Here is a 26849-nt window from a genome sequence, read left to right as displayed (position 1 = left end):
AATTTAGACAGTCTAACAGGGAGGCGGAGAAAACCTGAGGTCTGAGCAGGAATAAGCCACAGCACACGGGTCATAGTACAGCGAAGGAATATCCAGTGGTTTGTTAGAAATATTCTGATTTGAAATGTTAATAAAACTTGGATGAAGCTTAATTTCAAGCCTTTAACATACAGTAACATAGTAGATAACATAGCACAAACATACTACATGCAAATACTCCATTTTTAATTTTGTCATTAGATTTCATTCATTCACCCATACTCATGAAACTCATGATCCTAGTATTTTCTCAGACATTTATCTGTCACTTTGAGCATCTGGAAAAGTGTTTTATAAATGTAATGATTCATTCATTCATTCATTCAATTCTACAGGCGGTTTCCACTGTATTATATTACTGATTATTGCCTTCCTCTCTAGTATCCTTTGTCTATTGCCAGCTTAATTAAGATGTGGTAGTAAATCTTGGTTCAGACTTCAGGTACACACAGTACTGAAGGTCCAGCTGCAATTTCTGTCCTAACCCTTTGAAGAGGAGGTTTTTGCTGGTTTTATTTTTTTCTCTCTCAAAAAGACAATGTTCTGGAACTCCGTTGCTTTCAGTCACCAGTAGCGATTGTGACATCAGCATTAGAACGTTCAGTTGGGAACCTTCTAATCACATGTTTGTGACCTCACACCCTGCAGGGTTAAAGGCCGTTTTTGGGGTTTCCTCAGTTTTTCAGCAGCCTGCTGTTGCCTTCCTGCTTCTCCATAGCAACTGTCTGTCACCTTTCCCCACCTTCCCGAAAGTCGCCCGAAACTCCATTTCTGAAGCGGCCAGACCTGTCATCGTCTCCCCCGTCTTCACCCCACTCACAAACCGTCTGCTCTTGGCCGGGGGATTGGCCACTAAGCACCAACTAAATTCTAATCTGTGAGACGGCATATTTCGCTGATAAAAACGGACCCCGGCACGGGGTGTATAATCCAATTGAAAAAGGCTCGCTCTCTCTCTCTCTCTCCTGCCTTTTACCTGGAGTCCTTAAATTCCCGCTGTACTCAATTCCAGATAAAGTGCGGTGTGAAGTTTCCTCATCTGCGGGGCAGTGCCACATCACGTTGTTTCAACTTCCCCTTCGATAAGCCCGCTCCCTCCGAGTCCCCCCTGATTGGATGCAGGCTGGTAGCCGGGGCCAATGGAGGCTGCCCCTCTGAAGCCGTGCGATTGGTCCTTGGGCTTCGCTCTCTGGCGGCGTTGCGTTTTTCTCTCGCGCGCTCTTATCGCCGTCGTTCGGATCCACCGAAACGCAGCACGCGTCCGCGCAAACAAACAGAGAAGAAGAGTCACCGGAGGTCACATTCTACACGGCGAAAAGCCTGCAGAAACGCTTCCATTACGGAGACCCCAGACGCACTCGACCCTGCCGAAGTTTTAAACGCAGCCGACAGCTCGGGAATGTTTTAGTCCTGAGAAAAAGAAGTGCTTCAAGTCATTCAGAACGACATTAACCTTAACGCAGCACTGCTGTTAATCAAAATAAACGAGTGCGTTTTAGTATCTGTTCTTTTTTCTCTGCGAGGAACCCTTTCAGTTCAGGACCTGATCGCTCACGCTGGGGGGAAAAAATACTCCCGCACGACTCGGTCTGATGCCCTGTGTATTATGTTTGTCAATTATTCTAATTAAGCGCGGACGCCTGCACAACCGTTCTTTCCTTTCATATGAAAGCCAAAGGTACATAAAATAGTGCATGAAAAGAAAAGAAGAGAAAAACATGGAGATTAAATTGATCTTGAGGACACGTTGCGATGACGGGGAGACGTGGCCCTTGGAGAGAAAGCTTAGTCTTCGCTCATGTTGGAGGCCCACTAATAAGGTCCCTCTTGTTTGATTTGACAGCTCTTGCCTTAAAGAAGGTGCTGGGTTATACATTTGTTTGTGTGTGCGTGCGTGTGTGAGAGTGAGTGCATGCATGCGCGTGTGCGTGTGTGTGTGTGTCTGTGTGCATGATTGCGTGCGTGTGGGCGGGCACAGGCAGGTGTGCTTGTGTGTGTTTGTGTGTGCATGTGTGCGAGCACATGCTTGTGTGTGCGCGTTTGAGTGTGTCTGTGTGTGTGTGTCAGTGCGTGTGTGTGAGTGCATGCGTGCGTGTGTGTGTCTGTGTGCATAATTGTGTGCGTGTGGGTGGGCACAGGCAGGTGTGCTTGTGTGTGTTTGTGTGTGCATGTGTGCGAGCACGTGCTTGTGTGTGCGCGTTTGAGCGTGTCTGTGTGGGTGTGTGTGTGTGTCAGTGCGTGTGTTGAAGCACGTCCCTGCGTATGCGTGTGTCTGTATTTGCGCACGCGAGCCCCTGTGTGGGTGTTTTTTCGGCTGAGGCGGGTGAGCTCTCCCCCGCCGCCTCCCCCCCCCCCCCCCCCGTTCCACGGAGGGCGGCCATATGTAGAGAGGGGCTGGAGTGGCGGCCGTCCAATTTCATCAAATAATGTTTTTGCCTTCGTGGAGGTCCGTGCTGGAGGGGAGCGCATTCTGACTGTCCTATTTATTTTTCCCGCGCCGCTCTCTCTCCGCAGTAGAACCCCAGAGGTGACTCTCTGACACCTTCACCCCCCCTCCGCCCCCTCCTTCCCCCCCACCCCCCCACCACCCGTTCCCCTGCCCTGGCTCTCATTCTTTAACCATGAGAATGAGAAAAGGCCCCCTTTCACCGAAGGGCCCTGCTCGGGAGCGGTAAATCACCCGTCCCGAGGACGTTAAATTGAGCTGGACTCAGCGCCGCTGCAATGCCACGCTCCTCAATGTCATTTCTATTTAAAAATCTACACTTTTCTCTCCCGCTCGACGCTTCCAGAAGGCCAGTCCTGCGGAACAAAAAGTACTGCGGGGTTACTTTGAGAGCAAAATTCTCCTGCTTTATTTTTTAAGTGATATGTAGCAGCGATGTCGCTCAATGTATTTTCATACCTTTTTGAAGTTATGTCCATTTTTTTCCTGTTGCTGTTCATATTTCCATTCGTGGAGGAGGAACAAAGCTCCTTTCTGCGTGCCGCATTCAAAATGGCCGTGCCGAAAGTGAAACCTTAAAGTGGATTCACGTCAAGGTCGTGTGTGTGCGTCTCTTTGGTGTCACTTTTTTCTCCCGTCTGCCAGACCAATTTGTCTTTGTTAACGGAGCATTTGCAACGGCTCCGAATTAGAACTGGAGCGTTTGCGAGATTCGCTCCGGTCGTCTCCCTGGACTGCGTCTTCATTCGATTCCCGCCCCCTCCCACACACACACCCCCCCCCGCCCCCCGCCCCACCCCCGCCCCTCACAAATAAATTAATCAATGCAATGAACTCATCAGAGGAGAACAAACTGCCATGTGGTATGTGTGGCTTTAAGTATATTGAGATTTATTGTGACGTGCGAGGAGAGGCACGCTCAGTACCCCCAGCTCGCCCAGCCGCGCGGACGTTCTAGAATGTAGATGGAGTCATTGATCTCTGTAGTAATTAGGACGGAGTGAGCGCCGGAATTCTAGCATGTTGCTGAGTTGTGAATAATTTAACACACACAGCATGTAATTGCCCTTTGAAGTTGTTCTTTGAAGCACCCCCCCCCCACCCCCCCACCCAAAAAAAAAATAAAACAAGTCATATATATTTTCGCAGTAGTTCAATATGTATCCAAATTTCTCAAGCTTTGTGGAAACTCAAGGTGAAAGATACATTATGATTGAATTGAATGCCCTAAAATATTAAGTACCAAGCAAAAGGTAAAAAGAATATGTTGTTCACAAGTGCGTATAATTACTGAACTTTGGACACAATGTGCGGCTGTCACCCATGTAAGAGCCTGAATGGTTGACAGTTTTCTTTTGTTATTTCTGAAACAACCTGTGTGTCACGTCTCCACGGCTTTTACAACAAAATGCCAGCTGCTCTTTAAACTTATAAAGCAGAAACATATTCTTTTTTGGAATTTTAAATAAAGCCACCCGTTTTTCATTGTCGAACTGTACACTTTTAGAGAAAATTACTAGTCACTAGTTACTAGTTTTAGTTTGTCCGTTCACAAGTACAACTTTTGAAGAACTTCTTGCTAAAACCCTGTGGTATGTGCAGACAGAAACTGAATTATGATTAAACATGATGGGAATTTAAGACTCAGTCAAAACTATTTGTGCAGTGCCCTTCGGGCCTGACATTAAACTGTGTGTCAGATTAGATTCTTGATCTGTGTGTTCACCAGGACCCATGAATCCAAATTCAAACCCTTTGGAATTTTTTTTTGCCTTTGCTTAATTCATTTAATCTCTGCAAGTCCATAAAGACTTTGCTGTGGGTGCACTGGGGCACAGTTTGTGAGTTCAGGCACTTGATTCGGTGAACCTAGGTTACCTGGAGCAGTCATGATAGCTGCTCTCAACAATGGTGCCATTCAGTTGCTGAAGGTGACTGTTCCCTTCCTCTGTATCTCCTTCTTTCCACCATTTATTCATTCATTCATTCATTCATTCATTTAAATGCCAAAATCGCCCGTTCACCTTCACTGGATAGACAGACAGGGAAGGAAGACTGTCTTAAGCAGAGCCGTCCCTAGACTTTTGGGGGCCCTTCCAAAACAAGCACCTTCTGTTTCTTCTGCTTGGAAACCAACGTCAAAAGAAGGCGAGAAGGTGGGGCCCTGGGTGAGAAGGTGGGGCCCTAGATGAGAAGGTGGGGCCCTAGATGAGAAGGTGGTGCCCTGGGTGAGAAGGGGGGGCCCTAGGTGAGAAGGTGGGACCCTAGGTGAGAAGGGGGGGGCCCTAGATGAGAAGGTGGAGCCCTGGGTGAAAAGGCGGGGCCCTGGGTGCAGTGCCTGATCTGCCCAGTGGGAGGCACAGCTTTGGTCTTAAGGACAGGCAAAGCCTCACAAGTTCTGCAGCACATTGCGGAAATTAGTTAAATGAAACAAAAATCCATTTGACTCGACGTCAGGCGGCCTGCGATCAGTCTGAGGCTTTCCGCAAGTATTTAGCAAATGTGTTCTCACTCTGCTTGCCACCTTTCTCAAGAGGCTTCACTTAAAGTGCTGCCTTTTGGGTGCGAATCACTGTTTTCAGTCACTGATGAAAGGGGAAAGTCGATTCAGTAAGTACTCTCACTCGCACATTCTGCTGCTTTTAAAATACTGAACCCTTTCCCAACCCTCTCCTGTCTGTTTTCTAGGCACTTTACAACCGCGTTGCAAATAAGGCTTTATAACATGGTTGTGTCACAAAAAAAAAATTTTTTTTGGTCAAAGGTATCAGTCAGTTAAATTATGTTCTGCTCTGTCACTGCAGTGTGAGTTGTAAATTCAGTTTTTTGTGGAAGTATAATTTAACAAGAAAAATAAAAGACTAGGAAGGCTGTTGTTATCTTAGTAATGTAGGTGATGGAATCCCATTTTCAGCTGTATAAATATTAAAAGAAGCCTTGAACATGACTAACATGACTCTCAAAATAAACTCCTTCGACAGGGAAATGACTATGTGCAGGACTGTTTTCCATTTAATGAATCGTTTTTGAGTCAGAGATTCAGTTGGACAAACTGAGCTGTCTTTGATCACATTTTCAGAAGCAAGAGAAATGATGTGAGGAAGCAGCAGGCAAAGCAGTGCTTTTAAAATCTTTATTTTATTTGTTTAATGCTAATGTATCGCGGGGGTTATTACGGTCAGCGTTGTCCACTTTTCAACAAGCCAAGATAAAAATAAACGGTACAGCCTTCACTGTGCATCTGGCGCCTTGAACTTACCCTTTTTTTTTTGGGTTTTTTTGTCTTCTTTCTTCCACCCCCACAGGCATCCTGTACAAAGGGAACGGGGAGAACCAGTTCATTTCCCAGCAGCCTCCAGTGATCAGCACCATCATGGGCAACGGGCGGCGTCGCAGCATCTCCTGCCCCAGCTGCAACGGGCAGGCGGACGGCAACAAGCTGCTGGCGCCCGTGGCGCTGGCCTGCGGCATCGACGGCAGCCTGTTCGTCGGCGACTTCAACTACATCCGCCGCATCTTCCCTTCGGGGAACGTCACCAGCGTGATGGAGCTGAGGTAGGGGGGGGCTCCTGCCGCCGCCGGTGACTGATGCCAGAAACGACCTTCAGTGTAAAGATATTTACTCACACTTCAGCCGACCCTCCCAAACCCCCCTGAACCCACCCCGTCCCCTCACCCCCTCACCCTTCCCTGCAGTTGCGGCCCCAAATCAAGTTCGGGAGATTTCCCCGCCGAACAGAATGACCCCCTTTTTGAATGCGAGGCTTGGGAGAGTCAAAAATACTGCCGCTGCTCTTTGAAGCTGAGGAGAACATGTGACACTTTCGGTTTTGCTCTATCATCCTTAGCTAAATCCATGTATTTTGTACAGTACGTCCTGATGCAGATTACACATGCTAATTAGCAGAGATAATAACTTTTAACTACAGTTTCAGTTCAGTTGCTTCAGTCCCTTCTGGGATTTCATTTAGACTGGACAGACTCTCTGGAAAAGCAGATATTTTCTGTGCGCTCTCCATCATGTATTCTGAGCCCTCACGTACTCTGGGCCGCATGTGAAATCAGATCCAGTTCAAAGCCGCTATCGACATTTGGCGAAATTACCATAAATTTGCACTTTTGCGTTTCAACACCCAGAGTAGCGTGGTGACTTAGTGCTCTGAGCTGTAGTAGTTCATTTAGCTGTTAAGCAGAAATATGTTCTGCAGCCACCCCCACACCCCTGCCCCCCGACCACACACACACACACACACACACACACGCCCCAGCCTCACCAGCTTGCGCTAATGTATCTTGGTTCCGCTTGATTTTATTATTGCTTTGTTGAGGGGTGCGGAGGATTTACGTTCTACGAACTGAACAGCTCATTAAGAATGTTATTTAAAATTTATGAAAATGTACTCTCAACCTTGCATGGTCCCGGTATGCAAAAGCCATGATGCAATGCGTTATGTTAAAGAAACAATTTAGAGGGCTATTTTTATTGCCGGTGACACAATCAATATCCCATTATGAGCCTGTTAACTTAAGCATAAGCTCTGATCTAATGTGGCAGTCAACTCCCAGGTGTAAAATTTGTCCCTTCCTCTCTTAAGAATTATTGTGGGAATAACTAACTCCTGGCTACTCTGAGCCAGGGTGAAAAAAAAGTAATCTTTTTGGTTGTCCTGGCGTTTTCTTTCATCAAACCTGTGATATCTTTCATCTTCTTTAATATGTGTTTTCCTCTTAATCTATAATTCATGCTCCTTCACTGTTTTTCTTCTCTTTCTGCTCTTCCAAGGAATAAAGATTTCAGACATAGGTAAGCCTCAGACCTGCTCTGTGTCAGTACCTCGGGTCTTGTGTTGCTTGCGTGGCGCATCCCTTGCACGTGGTCCGTGTGCGCTTTGCAGGTGGCCCGAAAAGTGCCCTCGGTGTGGTTTTATTTTCGCCGCCGCGCTTCATTTCAGACGAGATGGGGGTGGAAAACGGTCGCTGTCCTCGAGTAACAGCTCCACTCTGCAGCGGGTCGTTTCCCGCGAATAAACGCCGATGTCTGGCAGACGGAAGAGCCAGAGAGGACTGCTGATAGAGAGAGAGAGAGAGGGGCCAATTTCGGCGAAATGGTGAACCGCGCCGGTCTCCCGACTGGACGTTCCCAGAATGCCCCTGTGCGCGAGTCACTTTGCCGCGAGACGGGGCGGATCGCCGTGGAAACCGCGGAAAGGGCCTGGCTTTAATGTCTTGGCCGTGGCTGAAAAGCTTGGGCCACACGCTGGGGCCGGGAACTGCTGCCCTTCAGCCCTGCGCCGCTCCCTTTTTCCTTTCAACAACGCTTCTCCGATTTGGAATCCAAATTATTTACCTCTCTGTGCATGAGCGGTACAGTGCTGTCGTTTTTGGCAAAGAAAAAGCCGTGCAGGGTGAGGGGTAGTATGAGGAACAGACCTGTTCCACATTGAGCCCATTATAAATACTGATTAGAAAGTCTGTCTGCTCCTGAACAAGTGCGTGATGCAGAGTGTAGAGTCGAATCTGTGAACTCGATGTATTATTCAAGAAACGCATTCGGTACAAATGGTGCTTAATAACTCATATTGCTCCTTCACGAGAGGAACATAGCACATTCATACGTAAGGTGTGCTACTGTATGTCAGCACCGGTGCAGGAAGTGACATCACTGTGACATACGCAGCGAGACAGTAGGTGAGACAGATTATTATGCCTATTTGACAGAAGCATTTATGAATGTATACGTAGCACCTATCAAGGTGCTTCTGCATGTGGTGTTTCCACCTGATTATTGGTGCGATATAGTGAATCATTTCTACCGCAGATCATTAAGCACCTACAGTACAGTAACGCAGTGCAGTCTGAAACTCTCATTCGAAGTGTGTTTAATGCTAAGCGTGGAGCTGAGTGAGCTTTCAAAACATTTAACCTGTGCATCCAAATGATTCTGTCTCTATAGCGTCACAGTAAGGCTTCTTTTTATCGACGGGCTACAGCTGTCCTGTTAGTTGTCTCTTCTTTCCATCCTGTGTCGTCTTTGGTCCTCATGATTTTTCACCACCTCTTTGCCCAGAGCTCAAATATGTGCTCACAGTTTAAAAATGAAATTTATCCACAGTATTGTGTAGTTTATTACAACAGTAATAATTCTGTTGTCCATTTCTCTTTAATAAGCAGCACATATCGATAAGACGGTGTCTTGGCACATTTGTGTTACAATAGTTCTAGTCGTTCTGTTGCTTTTCAGAAAGATGTGAAAATGTACTGTGCTCCTGTCCTTGGCCAACATCATCGGTTCATTTAGGAATGGCATATCAAACGACTGCTAACTATTTGTGACGCGCCGAAGCAGCGTTTAAGGCGAATTTAATAGAGACTGATAAACATGGCCTAATGAAATCATCGTTTGTTGACTCTCCCTGCAGTGGACATATTTTCGGTGTTTTATTCTGGAGCTGATTTCTCGGGAGTGCTGAAGATTGAAGTGATCTGACAATTACGCAGGCATCATTAATGCCATGTCAAATGCCCGCGACCGCCAGTCATATCCTATTAAGTTCACTTTGACTGCTTTTTTTTTTTTTTTTTTTGCTGCCTGACGAAGGCATTTTTTTGTGCACAGACCGACAAAACGAACCTCCCAGTGTTCAGAGCAGAATTACAGAACCACGCCAGCATTTTGACTACTGTCACCATCATCTCTTTTACATTGTTGTCATTTTGAGTGCTGTTGCTGCTAAGACCATCAGATTATTGGCTAATGTTTGTTCCTTAATTCTTGCTAAGGCGCTAACGCACCTCCTTTCCTCCTCCCTTGACCAACCCCCCACCCCTCCCTCACCCACCGGCAGCAACAACCCGGCCCACAGGTACTACCTGGCGACAGACCCCGCCACGGGACAGCTGTACGTTTCGGACACGAACTCGCGCCGGATTTACCGGCCCCGCGTCCTGACGGGGACCAAGGACCTGCTCCAGAACGCCGAGGTGGTGGCGGGGACCGGCGAGCACTGCCTGCCCTTCGACGAGGCCCGCTGCGGGGACGGAGGCAAGGCCACGGAGGCCTTACTCATGGGGCCCAAAGGTGCGTCGCGCGGTCTCTCTTCCCCCCAAACACACAAGACCCTGCATTATGGTTCCCGTGTATTATTATTATTATCATTCTGGTGTGCATCACTCTCAGCCGCGGAAACTTCCAGTGCCGTCGAAGGTCAGACATGCTAGATACATATCACTCAGGCAATAACACGGCCGGTACAGAACCTCAACAACAACAACAGGAAATTAACCAGGCTACGTACTTAACAGCGCTGAAGTCTAACCACGTGACAGCAGTCGTTTAAAAAGTACAGAGAGTGCTGGGAATTGTAGTTGTGTAGTTCTGCGGAACTCTCTTCCTGTTGTCCTTAGATCAGTTATTCTTAAGAGCAGTGCACACACACCATGCAGTGCTAAAAATAAATTCATAACTTCTCCTTTAATAGGAGCAGGCTGTATCTGCATCGTGCTGTAGTAATTTGCGCTGATAAATATGTATAAAATGCGTACAAAACTATGCAGAGTGCATACATATGTATACTCTAATTTGTGTAATAGCATTCATACGGGTGCCAGATAATAATAATGCTTAATTAGAGCATTGCCTTTCATGCTTGCTGTACAATGAGTTTCATTAGTAACATTTCAGTGGAGCAACTGTTACGGTGCGCGTAGCCCAGGGTGCTGTTTGCTGGACAGCAGTACTTGGCATCCACGCTCTGGTTTTTAATCTGCATTCCTCTTACTGCCGAATTTTTTACAAAAATGTTTGCTGCGCACCTCATAAATATTCCTCGTTTTTATTCCATTTCTGAATGGCCTTCAGAGGATGACAGTTTGACTGGGCTGGGAGCAGCGACCTCCCACAGGGCAAAAGCTCGCACATATTTTGTCTCTTCGCCGTTTTTTTTTTTTAAGTCTGTTTAACCAAAGCAAATTTTTTTTGTTCGTCGAGGATAACTTCTTATTTTACGGCACTTCTCACAATGTACTTACAATGGTTCATTGTCCTTTACCAAATTTTGCTCTTTCAGAACAATCCCAGATTGATAGCTTCAGTATTTTTAGTATTGTTTCACACCCTTGCTGACATTCGGTGTTTCGATTTTTTAATGTGCTGTGTAGATTATATATTTTATGTATACATTGTATTGGTGGGGAAAAGGAGGCTAAAACCATTTCCTAAACTCAGTTAATGCCATCATAGCTATCAGATTTTATGAAAGCAGTTAGCGAGCACTGTACAATTGAGCAATAAAATTCACACACTCTGGAGCTTTGTCCTCCAGATGTGTTCTGTTGTACAGTGTAAAATCGCTCAGTTCTTGGGAGAAAGTTTGTGAGGAAATCGCAGTCGCAGTAATGAAGTGTAAGAGAGAAGTGTCTCTGGTCCTAGTAGAGCTGGATTTGAAAGCTCCGTCTTGCGTCTCTTTTTAAGGGCAGTTAGAGAAAGTTGGAGTGTCCTTAAGAGACTAAAGGAAAAAGTCAGCCCCAGATGGCTGCAGTGCAGTGCTTTTTTATTTATTTTCCTCCAGATGGTTTGTGGACTTTGTACAAGAATGATGCCTTTCATCTGTCTGCTGTTTCCAGAAACTCTCTGCTCTGAGAACTGCACATGCCTATTACCCTCTTCCCTCTACCTCAGCCCACACACACACACACACACATGCGCGCGCGGACACACACATGCACACACACACATGCATGCAGGCACGCGTGCACACATACACACACACACACTTACACACACTCACAAACACACGCACTCACACACATACACACACGCAGGCACACACACACACACGCAGACACACTCATACACACACACACATGTGCGCGCGGACACACACATGCACACACACACATGCATGCAGGCACGCGTGCACACATATACACACACACACACTTACACACACTCACAAACACACACACTCACACACATACACACGCAGGCACACACACACACACACGCAGACACACTCATACACACACACACACACAGCCATAGCGCTACAGCAGAATGCATTTGTCATAATCTGCTCTGTCCACTGGCAGCCGCTCTAAAGAAATGTCTTGCCCTTCATGACAGGCTTTAAGTTTTAATTTAATTGCAGAAGGAACTGGCTCATCCAGGAATTTATTGTGAAATATAAATTCTTGCTATGATTAGCAAGTGAGGAAACAGAATATGGAGGAGCATTAATGTGTATTTAGCGGAACAAAGGGAATTTCTTCAGGTTTTCTAGTTTCTGGCCATTTAGCCCCACTCTATCAGGTTGACATTTTAGCTGGCTGTTGTAACCATGGCAACTCTGTCTTTCATCCATTTCATTTAGAAATGGTCAAAGCTGTAATTCCCCGCTTTCCACAGGTAAAGAGCAGTTCTTTGTTTTTTATCGTTTTTTTTTCTTTCTTTCTTCTCCGTTTTAAATTCCGTTTTAATGGACCGTTCAACACTACAGCCCCTCCGACGTCTGTTTTTAGACCTTGGTTTTGCAAAAGGAGTCACAAACAAGACTACATCCTTTCCCACTCTGCCTGAGAAATTATTTAATACTCGAAAGCAGAATTTGAATTATTAACGGTGCACTTTCGCAGTGACCTGAATAATGTGAAGCCAAACCTGACACATGTACCCATCTTGTTCTGCCTAGTGAGTCTTGCAGCCAGAGAGCTCCTGTCTAATGCATCTGTTGTTTGTTTGTTTGTTTGTGTCTTTGCTTTTTTTGTTGTTGTTTGTGTTGTTTAATCCTTTCTTACCTCCAGGTATTGCGGTTGATAAGAACGGATTCATATACTTCGTCGACGGAACGATGATTCGTAAAGTGGATCAGAACGGAATCATCTCAACCCTCCTGGGGTCGAACGACCTCACCTCAGCCCGACCTTTGACCTGTGACACCAGCATGCACATCCGCCAGGTGATTGTTTATCTCAACGCCCACCCATCTCGGTTGAGTCGCCAAGAGGCCAGCCAAAAGAAGATGTACCTGAAAGCTTGCAGCACCACCTTGTGGCACCATATCCATATCAGGGTATTCCTCCATGGTCTATACGTAATGGTTGAGCTCTAAAGACATCCACATTTTGACGTGGACGCACAGTAATATTGTCCATGTTGGGCTATACATGCGTTTCCCCTGGATACCACATCTCTGAGGAAAATTCCCCCAGAAAGACACTTTATGGCACATCACTGATGAGAAGACAAAGCGCTTAATGTGCACTGTGCCAGATTGCACTGTAAGCAGTTGTCTTGGCGCCTTGAGTGAAAATGCTTGTTCAGTTAGATTCCGCCTTGACCCTTATGGCTCTCCTCCAACATTTTTATTAATGTTTCCCTTAGGACCCCAGTGCGTCTGGGAGTGAAACTCACTTTGGGGGTGCGGCAGGAGACCAAACACTCGGGGAGCGCAGAATAAAACGCATCCAGTCACGAGCAAGCGCTGCGTGCCGAGAGAGCTGCTTCCTCCATCTTGGTTCTGCTGCTGGAGCTCTCTGTTTAGTGAACCGCAACGTGATCTTCGCTCCAATCCGGCTCCCCTCACAAGCACATCAGAATCAGAACCTCGAAATCCCAGCCCGGCCCGGTTCCATCTGCCGATTTTCCCCGGGCCCGTACCCGTCGGGTTACCGCCCCCTCCCCCTCGGCGTCAGCGTCACACAGAGAGAGAGAGAGAGGAGTTTTACCCATAAGGCATTTCTCGGGGCGATGTGGCAGGCCATGCCGTGATCCAGTGGAGCACAAACAAACAAAGACAGCCCTTGTCACTGGTTTAATTACGGCCGGGCGCGAGGCCCCCCCTCACTCCGGGGCCCCTGGGACATCTGCCTGAGCGCTGCGTAGCCGCTGTCAACCGCGTTAAAGTAAGTAAATAAATAAATAAATAAAAAACAGGAAGGAGATGCGTGCGTGTTAGCGTGCACCCGGGGGGATTAGCGACGTGGCCTCCAGTCTCCTGAATTAAACGCTCTGCCGCCGTGGCAGAGCTGCCTGCTGCACTGAACAAGCGCTTCGAAGGGAAGCAAGCGCCTAATGAGCGTCCTCCACTTTTCGGAAACGCGTAAAAAAAGCTGAAGGGGAAGTCAAACGGCTGCGTCGTCTCACGACCCCCCCCCCTCGCCCCCCCAGGCTATGACCCGTAGGCGAGGATGATGGGATACTGCCGGCGAAGGGTTTCTGGTTTAACCGTTATTTAACGGCTGAAATTACAGCCTCGCGGCTAAACGGGCAGAGGCTTTTTTTGTCCTGCCGGGGAAGGGGAGCCGAGCCGGTGTTACGTCTTAATTTGTAGTCCTTGAACACGCTTGACCCTCGAGGTGACTGTTGGGCTGATGGGAGTTGTAGTTTATGTCAGGTTTGGACCTGAGCCACCCGAACTCCACACCGTTGTCCCTTGCTTATAATGAGAAATCGGGCCGAAGGGACGTGTCAGCGTTATCGGTGCGGCTGCACAGGCGCTGAATTATAAGACGGTCATCGGGGGCTCAGATTAAGAATCCAGGGTTTCCTAATTAAAAATAATTGAATGCTATTACCTAGTGCATTTTTTATTTTTATTTTTTTTTGTTGGCCAGATTCCTCTATCCTCAGGCAAAGACGTGGTTTAAGGAGAACATCAGGCTGCAGAAAAAGCACCCAAGCAGGCAGATGAAATCATGGAATCGCTTGCGTAAAACATACCGAGCCCCATAAAGTATCCTCCTCCACCAACGGAACCTTCTCCACAGCCCCATTTCTGAAGTGTAAATGCAAAACGTTGCACGACTCTTTCATTTTTGTCGCACGGCACTTGTCAGAACTTGTCAGGCTTAACACTTTTGGGGTTATCTGTGTCTCCAGGTCCGTCTGGAGTGGCCCACCGACCTGGCCATCAACCCCATGGACAACTCCATGTACGTGCTGGACAACAACGTGGTGCTGCAGATCACGGAGAACCGGCAGGTGCGCATCGTGGCCGGGCGGCCCATGCACTGCCAGGTGCCGGGCGTGGAGTACGCCGCGGGCAAGCGGGCGGTGCAGACGGCGCTGGAGTCGGCCAGCGCCATCGCCGTGTCCTACAGCGGCGTGCTCTACATCGCCGAGACCGACGAGAAGAAGATCAACCGCGTGCGCCAGGTGTCGACGGACGGCGAGATCACGCACCTGGCGGGCGCGCTCTCCGAGTGCGACTGCAAGAACGACGCCAACTGCGACTGCTACCAGACGGGCGACGGCTACGCCAAGGACGCCAAGCTCAACTCGCCGTCCTCGCTGGTGGCGGCGCCCGACGGCACGCTCTACGTGGCCGACCTCGGCAACATCCGCATCCGGGCCGTCCACGGCAACAGGCCGGCGCTCAGCTCCGCCGGCTTCCGCGAGGTGGCGTCGGCCGCCGACCAGGAGCTGTACGTCTTCGACGCCAACGGCACGCACCAGTACACCATGAGCCTGGTCACCGGCGACTACAAGTACAACTTCAGCTACAGCAACGACAACGACGTCACCGCCGTGACGGACAGCAGCGGCAACACGCTGCGCGTGCGCCGCGACCCCAACCGCATGCCCGTCCGCATCGTCGCCCCCGACAACCAGGTCATCTGGCTGACCATTGGCACCAACGGCGGGCTGAAGAGCCTCACCGCCCAGGGCCAGGAGCTGGTCCTCCTCACCTACCACGGCAACAGCGGCCTCCTGGCTACCAAGAGCACCGTGATCGGCTGGACCACGTTCTTTGAGTGAGTGTCGTCTGTTTCCTGTCGGTGGAAAATACGATCGCGGAATAGCGAAAAACTGCCGACTGCACTGTATTCCCCTCGCCATAAATACTCATTCAGTTTCTGTGGTCGACATAATTGCATATTTGCTGTAAAAAAAAATAGGTAATAAATTATACATATCCTTCATATGCCCCGGTTGCAACCTGGTATTAAAAACCCACCAAATGAATCATAACCTCTAATTGAAATAGTTTTGGCCGCATATGGAATTAATGGGGGTGAGTCGTGTTTTTAAAGCATGCTTGCGAAAGTCTAAGTTCTTCCATTAGGGCTGTGATTTATATGCGTCTCTCTTTTGAGGCGGAGGTTTGGCAAAGGTTTAGTTGAGGTTTGGCGCAGGTTTGGCGCAGGTTTGGCACAGGTTTGGTGCAGGTTTGGCGCAGGTTTGGCACAGGTTTGGCACAGGTTTGGTGCAGGTTTGGCAGTTGTTTGGCGCAGGTTTGGCGCAGGTTTGGCAGTTGTTTGGCGCAGGTTTGGCGCAGGTTTGGCAGAGGTTTGGTGCAGGTTTGGCGCAGGTTTGGCAGTTGTTTGGCGCGGGTTTGCCTGCAGCGCGCTCGCTGGGCTGTGATGTGCGCTGTCTCTGTGACCCGCGCGCTGTCACTGCTCTTGCTGAAAGGAGACGGTGGAAAGGGCAGATCGAGTGGGGGTGTGAGTCCCTCCGGCAGCCCTTCCAGAAGCAGCGGACAGCAGCGCTATCAGCAGTCACTCAAACTGGGGGGGGCGGGGGGGGGGGCAGGGGGGACAGGGGAGGGGGGCGTGGGGGGGCCGGGGAGGGGGGCGCAGCTCTGGATGAGCGCGCCACTCGCCCAGGGCTTCTCAGCCGCACAGCTGACACCGAATACTGTCATCGTTAGAGAACAGGAAGTGTGCAGTGACACTCGCCAGTCCTGCACTGTTTCTCATGCTCCCACACGTATGCGTACGCATGCACACACATGCACACATGCACACATGCATGGGCACGAACACACGCTCGCGCGCACACACACACACACACAAATGCACATACTCACACCCGCACATGCACACACACACACACACACGTGCATACACATGCGCACGCATACATGCACACATACAGACACACACACACACACACACACACAAATGCACATACTCACACACGCACATGCACACACACGCACACACACGTGCATACACATGGGCATGCATACACGCGCACACGCACATACACACGCATGCACACGCACCACACCGTATGTGACTTTCTGCGCTCTGACAATGTGGTTCCAATTAGCAAGCTGTTTATTAGTGAATTTCCAGCTTGAAGCAATTCACTGAGCACCCCCTCCCCCACCCCCACCCCGTAACGTTTGAACTTAATTTTGATGAGGAAAAAGGCCAATGCTTTTTTCACATTTAGTTCCTTCGGCTAAAACCTAAATTAGTTTGTCATTGATTTAAAAAAAGTTAATAAATAAATAAATAAATACTGATAAGCAACTTGAATAGTGACACAAAGTACACCGCACTACACTCATTAAGGTGGCTCAGCTGACTCTGTGCGACACCAGCGACCTGCCTAGAACTAAAATATTATGAAAATTAAATGGCTAATTAAAATTTTTAAACAACTGTGGGCTCAATTCAGCCTCTATTCAGCTGGGGGGGGGGGGGGGGGGTCTTACAAAAAGTCAAGCCTAATATATAGTGCAGTCCATAAGTATTTTCGACAGCGACATCATTTTTGTTGTTTTGGCTCTACACTTCAGCATATTGGACTTGAGATTAAACAACAGGACGTTAATGTGCAGACTGTCAACTTTAATTTGAGGGTATTAACATCCATATTGGGTGATTCCCTGAAGGAACTATATCCCTTTTATACACAGTTCTTCTATTTTAGGGCATTTTATTTTGTTTTATTTTATTTTATTTCCTTGTCAATCGAATTGAACATGAATATGTCTTTATAGAAAAAGGAACTGCCGACCAAACGCAAACAGGAAAGCGCTTCTACCACAGTCTTCTGGAAAGCCGTTATAACGGGGAATTTCCGAGATACGTGCAGAAAGGCAACCCAAAGAGAAATCCACCAGAAGTTTTATCCCCATCAGCAAAACCGGCGATGTGACAAATGTGCCCTTTTTTAAAAGGAAAGTGCTGAGAGTACAGGTACATGTTACCGGCGCGCGGACTGCACCCCGCGCCCGATCCCGGGGGCTCTATATTTAGGACGGCAGCAGCGGTTCAAGCAGATGCTTAGAGCGGCACGTCCGCAAAGCGCTCGCCATTCCTCCTCGAGATGGCTCCGCCCCAGACCGACCCGGCCCGGCCGTGATTTACCGGGTCTCTCTCCGCCCTGACCCAACTGCCGCTTTTTTATTTTTTATTTTATTTTATTTTCTTCTCGCAGCTATGACAGCGAGGGTCGTCTGACGAACGTCACGTTCCCGACCGGGGTGGTGACCAATCTGCACGGAGAAATGGAGGGGGCCATCACGGTGGACATCGAGACCTCCGGGAGGGAGGAGGACATCAGCATCACCACTAACCTCTCATCCATCGATTCCTTCTACACGCTGGTTCAAGGTAGGCCCTCAGCTCAGCAGGACAGGTGCTGAGAAGAGAAGCGGCCATTTTTCTTTTTTTCCCTCTTCTTTTTTTTGTTGAGACCACCAGGGCGATATAGACTAACCTCTAGCTGTTCATCATCCTGAGAACCAACAATTTTGGCAGAGTAGCACTATTGAAAACTGCCCAGTATGGCTTTCCATGAAAATTTAGCAGCAAGTAGCACCCCTGTGACCTTTTTTCCAGGGTATGTGAATTACAAGACATGCCTAGAACCAACAGCTTTATAGTTAGAGCAGTTTTTAAATCAAACTTAAAATGGTGGGTAATACAGAGCTAATTATAATTTACTGATTTCCATTTTTACTTAATTAGAGTAGATCATAAACTGCGCAGATTTTCACATGCACTCACCTTGGTACAGAAATTAGGAAAGACATTCTGGTTAGCAATATACAGTTGTAATACCATTTCAATTCAACGTAATTGTTATTTTGTAATTCAAAGTAGACCCTCTGGGGTGAGTTCTGGTAATTACAAGGGAACGTCGTGGTGTTACCACATTTTAACATATCGATAACACCCCATACTCCTGAATTTTAATTTGAAATTAGCCAAAGAGGATGGAGAATTGACAGCAATCCAGCCAATTAAAAATGTGGAAAAACAAACATAACTCGTCTGGTAAGTTAACGGTCCTCAGCACGGGGAAACTAAGGACACCAGCTTTATGCAGAATATCAGCGTCTATGCAGACTGGCTGTCGGAGGAATGTTGCTCTAAGCAATGGCCTGTATGGATGGGGTTCTGCCATAGGAGTCATCCGTCAAAAGCAGGTGAACTGAAAGTATCTCGTAGGTTTTGTCCCCTTCATACATTCCGCCACACCTGTCACTGAACCGAACGCATTTTGACCTTTTTTTTTTTGGCGCACTGTCGCTTTGGAATGTCCGCCGTGCCCCACGCGTCCTCGATTAACCCTTTCCCTCCTGCTGAATTTTTCTGCCCCCCCCCCCCCCCCCCCCCCCCCGTCCCTCAGACCAGCTGAGGAACAGCTACCAGGTGAGCTACGACAACTCCCTGCGGGTCGTCTACGCCAACGGGATGGACACGCACTACCAGACGGAGCCGCACATCCTGGCGGGCGCCGCCAACCCCACGGTGGCGCGCCGGAACATGACGCTGCCCGGGGAGAACGGGCTGAACCTGGTGGAGTGGCGCTTCCGCAAGGAGCAGACCCGGGGAAAGGTCATCGTGTTCGGCAGGAAGCTGCGGGTGAGGAAGGGGCCCCTGTTCGCAGCCCTCACTGCGCCCAGTTAGTAATTAGTGCGCGTTGATAAGCAGGTCGCCCAGTGCATGCTGGGATAGGCTCCAGCACCCCCCGACCTGACCCTGCCCAGGCATTAACGCAATAAAGGTATAAAGGTATAGATAATGGATGGATGGATGGATAATTAGGTCATAAGGGTACTGTAGGGGCGGCAGTGTGGTATAGTGGGTAAGGAATGGGTCTTGTAGCTTAAAGGTCACAAGTTCAGTTCCTGGGTACAGACACTGCCGTTGCACCATTGAGCAAGGTCCTTAACCTGCATTGCTTCAGTATATATCCTGCTGTATAAATGTGAATGCTATGAAAATAAGTTGTGTAAATCGCTAAGAAAGTCAGCTAAATGCCTGTAATGTAAATTATATGATTTAACTGAACTTTAGTTTGGTTTGAAGAGGAAGCCATAGAAACCCAATTTTTGGCTCATGGAAACGCGCTGGCCTGGAATTTAATCAATATTTGTCCTCATCTTTGACTTGCAAATAGATTACCTGACTTTTTCTTCACAAACACAATTTGGCGATTTAATTTGGGATTACTGAGCTCACCAACTGTACATAAAACTTACATTTAAATTAAAGACAAATATTTATTACATCCAGGCCATTGACTATAATTAGATTTATGATTTGGGGGAGAAAGTGCCAATTACTCTCTTTTCTATATTCTTGTAATTTATTAATGCAGTAAACATTTAATGAAACAATATATTGGCATTTTTAACGATAAGCTCCAGTTTATTGGCATTTCTACAAGGATATACTGTACATTCCTTTAAAACATGTTAGCCTGATATGCGTGCGATGTGAGTTTTTCTTTCCCCAGATGTCCTAAACTTATGAGAACCAGGCACTCAAAAACTATTATGAAGTGACATTGTTTCAGGAAGTAAACTGAACGAGGGTCAAGATATGATTGCCTTTGCTTCCATTATAAAAGCTTGTCATCTTTAAATGAATGGCTTTCACTTAGGGGAAACTGCACGGATACGACCCAATATATCTTTCTGCCGGTTCACTGGATACAGAGGGGCTTCATTTAAAAGAGTTTGAACGGATGCCAGAGTTTCTCTCAGTCTAATGAAAGCCTTTAAAACGGCCACTAATCCAACGCTTAGTCCACTTACATTGAGAACTCTGGAAATTAATTTACTGTCAAAGGGAATCAATCACGGTTAATGGCGTTTAAACAATAGCGGGTCGCTGAGAAACGGCATGCAGGCGTTTTGGGGCCACGATCATTGACTGTGACTGTGACATTGTTGATGCTTTTTTTCCTTCTTCTTCTTCTTCTTCTAATACCCTCCGGCACTTTCGGTGTGGGGGTAAAAAAAAAAAGGTAAACGGAAGGAACCTTCTGTCTGTCGACTATGACCGGACGTTGCGGACGGAGAAGATCTACGACGACCACCGCAAGTTCCTCCTGAAGATCATCTACGACGCCTCGGGTCACCCCACGCTGTGGGTGCCCAGCAGCAAGCTGATGTCGGTGAACCTGACGTACTCCAGCACCGGCCAGATCACCAGCATCCAGAGGGGGCCCACCACGGACCGGGTGGAGTACGACGGCCAAGGCCGGCTCATCTCTCGAGTCTTCGCAGACGGCAAGACCTGGAGCTACACCTACCTGGAGAAGGTAGATAACCCTGTCCACTCCGTGAGAAAATACGTACTAGGTATCGTAGTCATACTGAACAGTGCACATTATTGGTAAGCACATCTGCTCCATGTATCTTCCGTTCCTGGACCCCAGAGTCTCTGACACTTTGTGTACCCGCAACTTATTTGAGATATTTATATCTAATTTTGTTGAAAAGACATTTGTAAACATCAACATAATTTTTCAGTGTGTGATCTAATATCATTTTTGTTACTCGAGTGACACAAGGAAAATCGTGTTTTTAATTCGACAGCTGGCCTTCTGCTTAGACACAGCTTGTTTTAGTGGGGGTTAACGAAAGGTCATCTTTCAGCAACATAAACATGAGAAATGCCGGTCAATAAAAAGCGCATGTCTGGCGTTTGATGTTTTCAACTCCTTGTGAAATAAATTGTGTTTAAAAAGGCGAAAAGACTAGCAGTGCTTTCACACGCGAAAAGAAAAGGCTTGTTTTGAAAAATACCCTGGAAAATCACACAGGTAGAGGCCTTGAAAAAGCTTCTTCAGCTTCTGGGAATTGAATGCAGTGAATGCACAGTCTTGCACTGTAAATGGCCAAAGTTCCCTTGTTCTGTACGAAGTAGATAATTTTATTCCCACCTGTCAGTCGGAATGGTTGAAAAAGAAAGGGTGGAAAAAAAGGTTTATGTTCATTTGTGTTTACAAGCCAAGAAATGGAGAGAGAGGGAGAAGGTTTTAAATGTGTGAAATCCTGATGGTGTCTGCAAGGAGAGGGGGACGAGGAAGAGGGTGGCCCGAGCAGAAATTCAGACACAACCCTGGCGAGCAACAGGGGTCGAGTCTGCAGCTGATTCATCAACTGTGTTGTTATCTGCCCCGAAAGAGAGGGATCGATTGCTCATCCCTGGCGCTGGGAATATCAGCACCCAGGGATGCTGCGTCAAGGCTTTCTGACGATCCCCCATGCGGCCCAAAGATCAAGTCGTTGGCTGTGTGTTGTTGTTGTTGTTGTTGTTGTTGTTGTTGTTGCTGCGGTTTTCCAATTCCAGCCCAACTTTTTTTTCATTAAATTGGACTTTATTTCTTACCGGCAACTTTTCCCCTCAGTGTGCGAGCGGAAACTTCCTCATCGACGCCCTGGAGGAATTCGCCCGACGCAACACAAACCGTGTAGAGGCGCGCGCATTATATATGCATGAATTTTCCTCCTTTCCTCTATTTTTTTTTTTTCATGGCACCTGCCACAAGTGCAGGTACTGTGACCAGAAAGAAGGATATCGCCGTGGAAACATATGCCACGCGAGGAGCCCTGGGATCTGGAGTAATGTTCCTCCCAGTACGGCTGACAAGATGAACGACTCTCCCAGGGATGGCGCGCCCCCCCCCCCCCCCCATAAGCCACCAGCTCCCCCCCCCCACCCCCCACCCCAGCGCACAATCAGGGGCGCATACCAAGTGGCCCCGCCACGGCACTTCGCCTCCCGGGAGGGTTATCAGAATTAGTATTTTTAACAACCTCCCAAAAAACCGGCGCCCGGTTGAGTACCGCCAGCGAGGAAAGAACGCCGCGTCTCTCTCGCGGGCAGCACCGAGCCCGGCTGAGCCGTCGCTCTGTGGTCCTGAGTGCGGTAGGCAGCGTTTTCGCGGTCTGCTTGGCATGCCACCGGCTTTTTGCATCGCCACTCCAAAAGCCCCCCCCTGCATATAAACATGAGACATTCCGGCGAGAATTATAAAAGTATATAAAAAAAATTAAAAAAAACCTGACAGCGCTGGAATATTTTCCTCTGAAACTTTATGCAGTTAGACTGGAAAGTCAGTCTTTAGTCAGTCTTTTAGTAGAATTAAGGCAGTTTTTTTTTTCTTCTCCCTTTAGCATTAAATCACCAGCCTCTTGACAGAGTGGGAAACACTTAATTATGTGATGTTTTCTTAAGTAATTGTGACTTTAAATGCAGCCCACCTTGTGACATAAGTACCCGGCTCTCTATGACGCCACAGCTAATAATAACAAAAGCTTTTAGAGTAACTCATTCGAATGCATTTAACAGGAGCGGCATTAGAGACACTCGGGTCAAGATGCATCTCAATTAAAAATGAGTCACGGCTTAAAATGAAATGTTAATAACTGTTTTTGTGCCATTTGCATTTGAAAACTAATGAGTACAATTATTCTGTTCACATCCATTTTGTTTTTTGTTTTTTTGTTTTCTTTTTTCTTTCCAGTCCATGGTGCTGCTGTTGCACAGCCAGCGCCAGTACATCTTCGACTATGATTTATTGGATCACCTGTCGGCCGTGACCATGCCGAGCGTGGCCCGCCACACCATGCAGACGATCCGCTCCGTCGGCTACTACCGCAACATCTACACCCCCCCGGAGAGCAACGCGTCCGTCATCGTGGACTACAGCGAGGACGGGCAGCTGCTGAAGGTCGCGCACCTCGGGACGGGCCGGCGGGTGCTGTACAAGTACCGGCGGCAGACCAAGCTGTCGGAGATCCTGTACGACAGCACCCGGGTGAGCTTCACCCACGACGAGACCGCGGGGGTCCTCAAAACCGTCAACCTGCAGAGCGAGGGCTTCATCTGCACCATCCGGTACCGGCAGATCGGGCCCCTGGTGGACCGGCAGATCTTCCGCTTCAGCGAGGACGGGATGGTGAACGCCCGCTTCGACTACACCTACGACAACAGCTTCCGCGTGACCAGCATGCAGGGGGTCATCAACGAGACGCCGCTGCCCATCGACCTCTACCAGTTCGACGACATCTCCGGCAAGGTGGAGCAGTTCGGCAAGTTCGGCGTCATCTACTACGACATCAACCAGATCATCTCCACCGCCGTCATGACCTACACCAAGCACTTCGACGCGCACGGCCGGATCAAGGAGATCCAGTACGAGATCTTCCGCTCGCTCATGTACTGGATAACCGTCCAGTACGACAGCATGGGCCGGGTCACCAAGAGGGAGATCAAGATCGGGCCCTTCGCCAACACCACCAAGTACGGCTACGAGTACGACGTGGACGGCCAGCTGCAGTCGGTCTACCTGAACGAGAAGGTGATGTGGCGCTTCAGCTACGACCTGAACGGGAACATCCACCTCCTGAACCCCGGCACCAGCACCCGCCTCACCCCGCTCCGATACGACCTGCGGGACCGGATCACCCGGCTGGGGGACGTCCAGTACAAGCTGGACGAGGACGGCTTCTTGCGGCAAAGGGGGTCCGAGATATTCGACTACAACTCCAAGGGCCTCCTGGTGCGGGTCTACAGCAAAGGCAACGGCTGGACCATCCAGTACCGCTACGACGGCCTGGGGAGGAGGGTTTCGAGCAGAACCAGTCTGGGGCAGCACCTCCAGTACTTCTACGCGGACCTGAACTACCCCACTCGGATCACCCACGTGTACAACCACTCCAGCTCCGAGATCACCTCCCTCTACTATGACCTGCAGGGCCACCTCTTCGCCATGGAGATCAGCAGCGGGGAGGAGTTCTACATCGCCTGCGACAACACGGGCACTCCACTGGCCGTCTTCAGCAGCAACGGCCTCATGATCAAGCAGGTCCAGTACACGGCCTACGGCGAGATCTACTTCGACTCGAACCCGGACTTCCAGCTGGTGATCGGTTTCCACGGTGGTCTCTACGAGCCGCTGACCAAGCTGCTGCACTTCGGGGAGCGGGACTACGACATCCTGTCCGCCCGGTGGACCATCCCTGACATCACCGTGTGGAAACGAGTGGGCAAGGACCCCGCCCCCTTCAATCTGTACATTTTCCGGAACAACAACCCTGTCAGCAAGATACACGAAATTAAAGACTACGTCACAGGTAAGATGTGAAGGGGGCGACATCGCTCGAGTGTATGTATGTCATCCGTATCCTCACAAGCTCATAGAGGTATACTTTTTTCCAGTTCTGCCTTTTTTACGAAATTCCAGCTGGTGTTATCTCCTGGAATAATTTCTGTGGGAACGTGCGAATATGAGAATATGAGAGGTTGTCATTTGACGTCATGGTGAGACAGAGCGAACGTTTTTCTCCTCTCTCTCTCTCTTCGTGGCAGATGTCAACAGCTGGCTGGTGACATTTGGATTCCATCTTCACAATGCTATTCCTGGCTTCCCCATCCCCAAATTTGATCTGACTGAGCCGTCGTTTGAACTGAAGAAGAGCCAGCTTTGGGACGATCTGCCGGTAATGTCTTCTTTTGCGCTGTTTTTTTATTTCCTCTCACCTGTCTTTTGAAGTTTAGTTGGATTTTAGAATGGAAAAATTGTGAGAAAAAATTGTGAGCCTTTTAGGATCTACCTCCAAAAGATCCCTTTAAAAAAAGTGTTGCTTGCTGAATATTTGTACTAATGGCTTCATGCATGTTCTTTGCTATACAAATGCTGTTGAAAGGTGGTGTCAATCTGAAAGCTCCATATTCTCACATTTTAAACATAAAAACTGATTTAAAGCTGCTTTTCATGCAGTCCATGTAATTCTCAAAACAGCGTTCCTGATAAAAGTGCTATTTTTTATCCTTTACCAAGTAGTATTACATATTATATATATATATATTATATATAAATGACAAGAAAAATGGAAATATTACTGTGTTTTGTTTATCCATATTTCTTCACAATTTTACATTAGTGAAGCAAAGCTTCTGGCATTAGAGAGGAGACAAGCACTGAAGGAGTGCAGCCAGTTGTCAGATGGTCTGGCCTGTCAAGTTCTGCAGTGTTTAGACATTAATAATGCATTTCTTCTCTCTCTCTCTCTCTCTCTCTCTCTCTCTCTCTCTCTCTTTGCAGTCCATCTCTGGGGTCCAGCAGGAAGTAATAAGACAAGCGAAGGCCTTCCTGTCCTTCGAGAGGCTGCCGGAGATGCAGCTGAACAGGCGACGCGCCGGCAGAGAGAAGTCGTGGCTCTGGTTCGCCGCGGTCAAGTCCCTCATCGGGAAGGGCGTCATGCTGGCCGTCAGTCAGGGCCGCGTGGTCACCAACGCGCTCAACATCGCCAACGAGGACTGCATCAAGGTGGCGGCGGTCCTCAACAACGCCTTCTACCTGGAGAACCTGCACTTCACGGTGGAGGGGCGGGACACGCACTACTTCATCAAGACCAGCCTGCCGGAGAGCGACCTGAGCGCGCTCAGGCTGACCAGCGGCCGCAAGGCGCTGGAGAACGGCGTCAACGTGACCGTGTCGCAGTCGACCGCGGCAGTCAACGGGCGGACGCGCAGGTTCGCGGACGTGGAGCTGCAGCACGGCCCGCTGGCGCTGCACGTGCGCTACGGCACCACGCTGGACGAGGAGAAGGCCCGCGTGCTGGAGCAGGCCCGCCAGAGGGCGCTGTCGAGCGCCTGGGCCCGCGAGCAGCAGCGCGTGCGGGACGGGGAGGAGGGGGCGCGGCTGTGGACCGAGGGGGAGAAGAGGCAGCTGCTGAGCGGCGGGAAGGTGCAGGGGTACGACGGGTACTACGTACTCTCCGTAGAGCAGTACCCGGAGCTAGCCGACAGCGCTAACAACATACAGTTCCTGAGGCAGAGCGAAATAGGGAAGAGGTAACAGACTGCTTTCCCATTGGCTGCCAAAGAGACTTGCCCTTGGCCAATCCCTTCGGAGGAGTTGGGGTGGGGGGGGGGGGGTCGAGGAGGTGGGGGGGGGGGGGGTTGTTTGGAAGCAACGCTGTGTGTTGTGGTACATAGCTTCTACAGCATAAATGTAGAACGAAGAGAACTACTTTGGGCCTTGACAAGGCCGTGAAGCAGATGTCTGTCTGTAGCACAACCTTGATTTGGACTTTGGACCCTTCTTCGGAGGAAAGGAACTAAGGGAAGAAGTTGTTGTTTCTAAAGGCAAAACGTTTTTACAATTGACCTTAAAAAGGGTATCTGCTTCAAAAAAAAAAAAGAAAAAAAAGAAATGTGTTTACATATGCATATCACTGCACTCAGCTGGACTAATATGTATAAAGCCTATCAGTTTTCTTACTAGGCAATGTCGATTATCATGTTTGTTTTACCTTTACGAATGGTTGACCTTTGCTTATAAAAAGTAGTTTTGCTCTTATTGATTAAAAAAAAAATTCAT

The 26849-nt window shown here is 48.6% G+C and overlaps 1 protein-coding gene across 13 annotated transcripts in view; it reads left to right on the top strand.

Moving 5' to 3' along the window:
- si:dkey-237h12.3 (teneurin-3) overlaps positions 1–26407 on the top strand; it is a 335156-nt gene extending 308749 nt beyond the window's left edge. For 10 of the 13 annotated variants that reach the window (XM_035425584.1, XM_035425591.1, XM_035425589.1 and 7 more), the window contains 11 exons: positions 5791–6040; positions 7269–7289; positions 9331–9563; positions 12284–12438; positions 14361–15235; positions 17655–17830; positions 18852–19087; positions 20478–20774; positions 22986–24597; positions 24833–24963; positions 25569–26407. In XM_035425584.1, the coding sequence (XP_035281475.1) occupies positions 5791–6040; positions 7269–7289; positions 9331–9563; positions 12284–12438; positions 14361–15235; positions 17655–17830; positions 18852–19087; positions 20478–20774; positions 22986–24597; positions 24833–24963; positions 25569–26324 (4742 nt within the window). In that variant the 3' untranslated portion in view covers positions 26325–26407. The remainder of the gene's footprint in view (positions 1–5790; positions 6041–7268; positions 7290–9330; positions 9564–12283; positions 12439–14360; positions 15236–17654; positions 17831–18851; positions 19088–20477; positions 20775–22985; positions 24598–24832; positions 24964–25568) is intronic. The other 3 variants (XM_035425590.1, XM_035425588.1, XM_035425593.1) reach the window with 1 other exon arrangement.
- Positions 26408–26849: the final 442 nt, after the last annotated feature.

This window comes from Anguilla anguilla, chromosome 7 (genome assembly GCF_013347855.1).
Source record: "Anguilla anguilla isolate fAngAng1 chromosome 7, fAngAng1.pri, whole genome shotgun sequence".
Taxonomy (NCBI): Eukaryota; Metazoa; Chordata; class Actinopteri; order Anguilliformes; family Anguillidae; genus Anguilla; species Anguilla anguilla.
The sequence above is the reverse complement of the archived record's forward strand: the minus strand, read 5'-3'. Positions and strand labels throughout refer to the sequence as shown.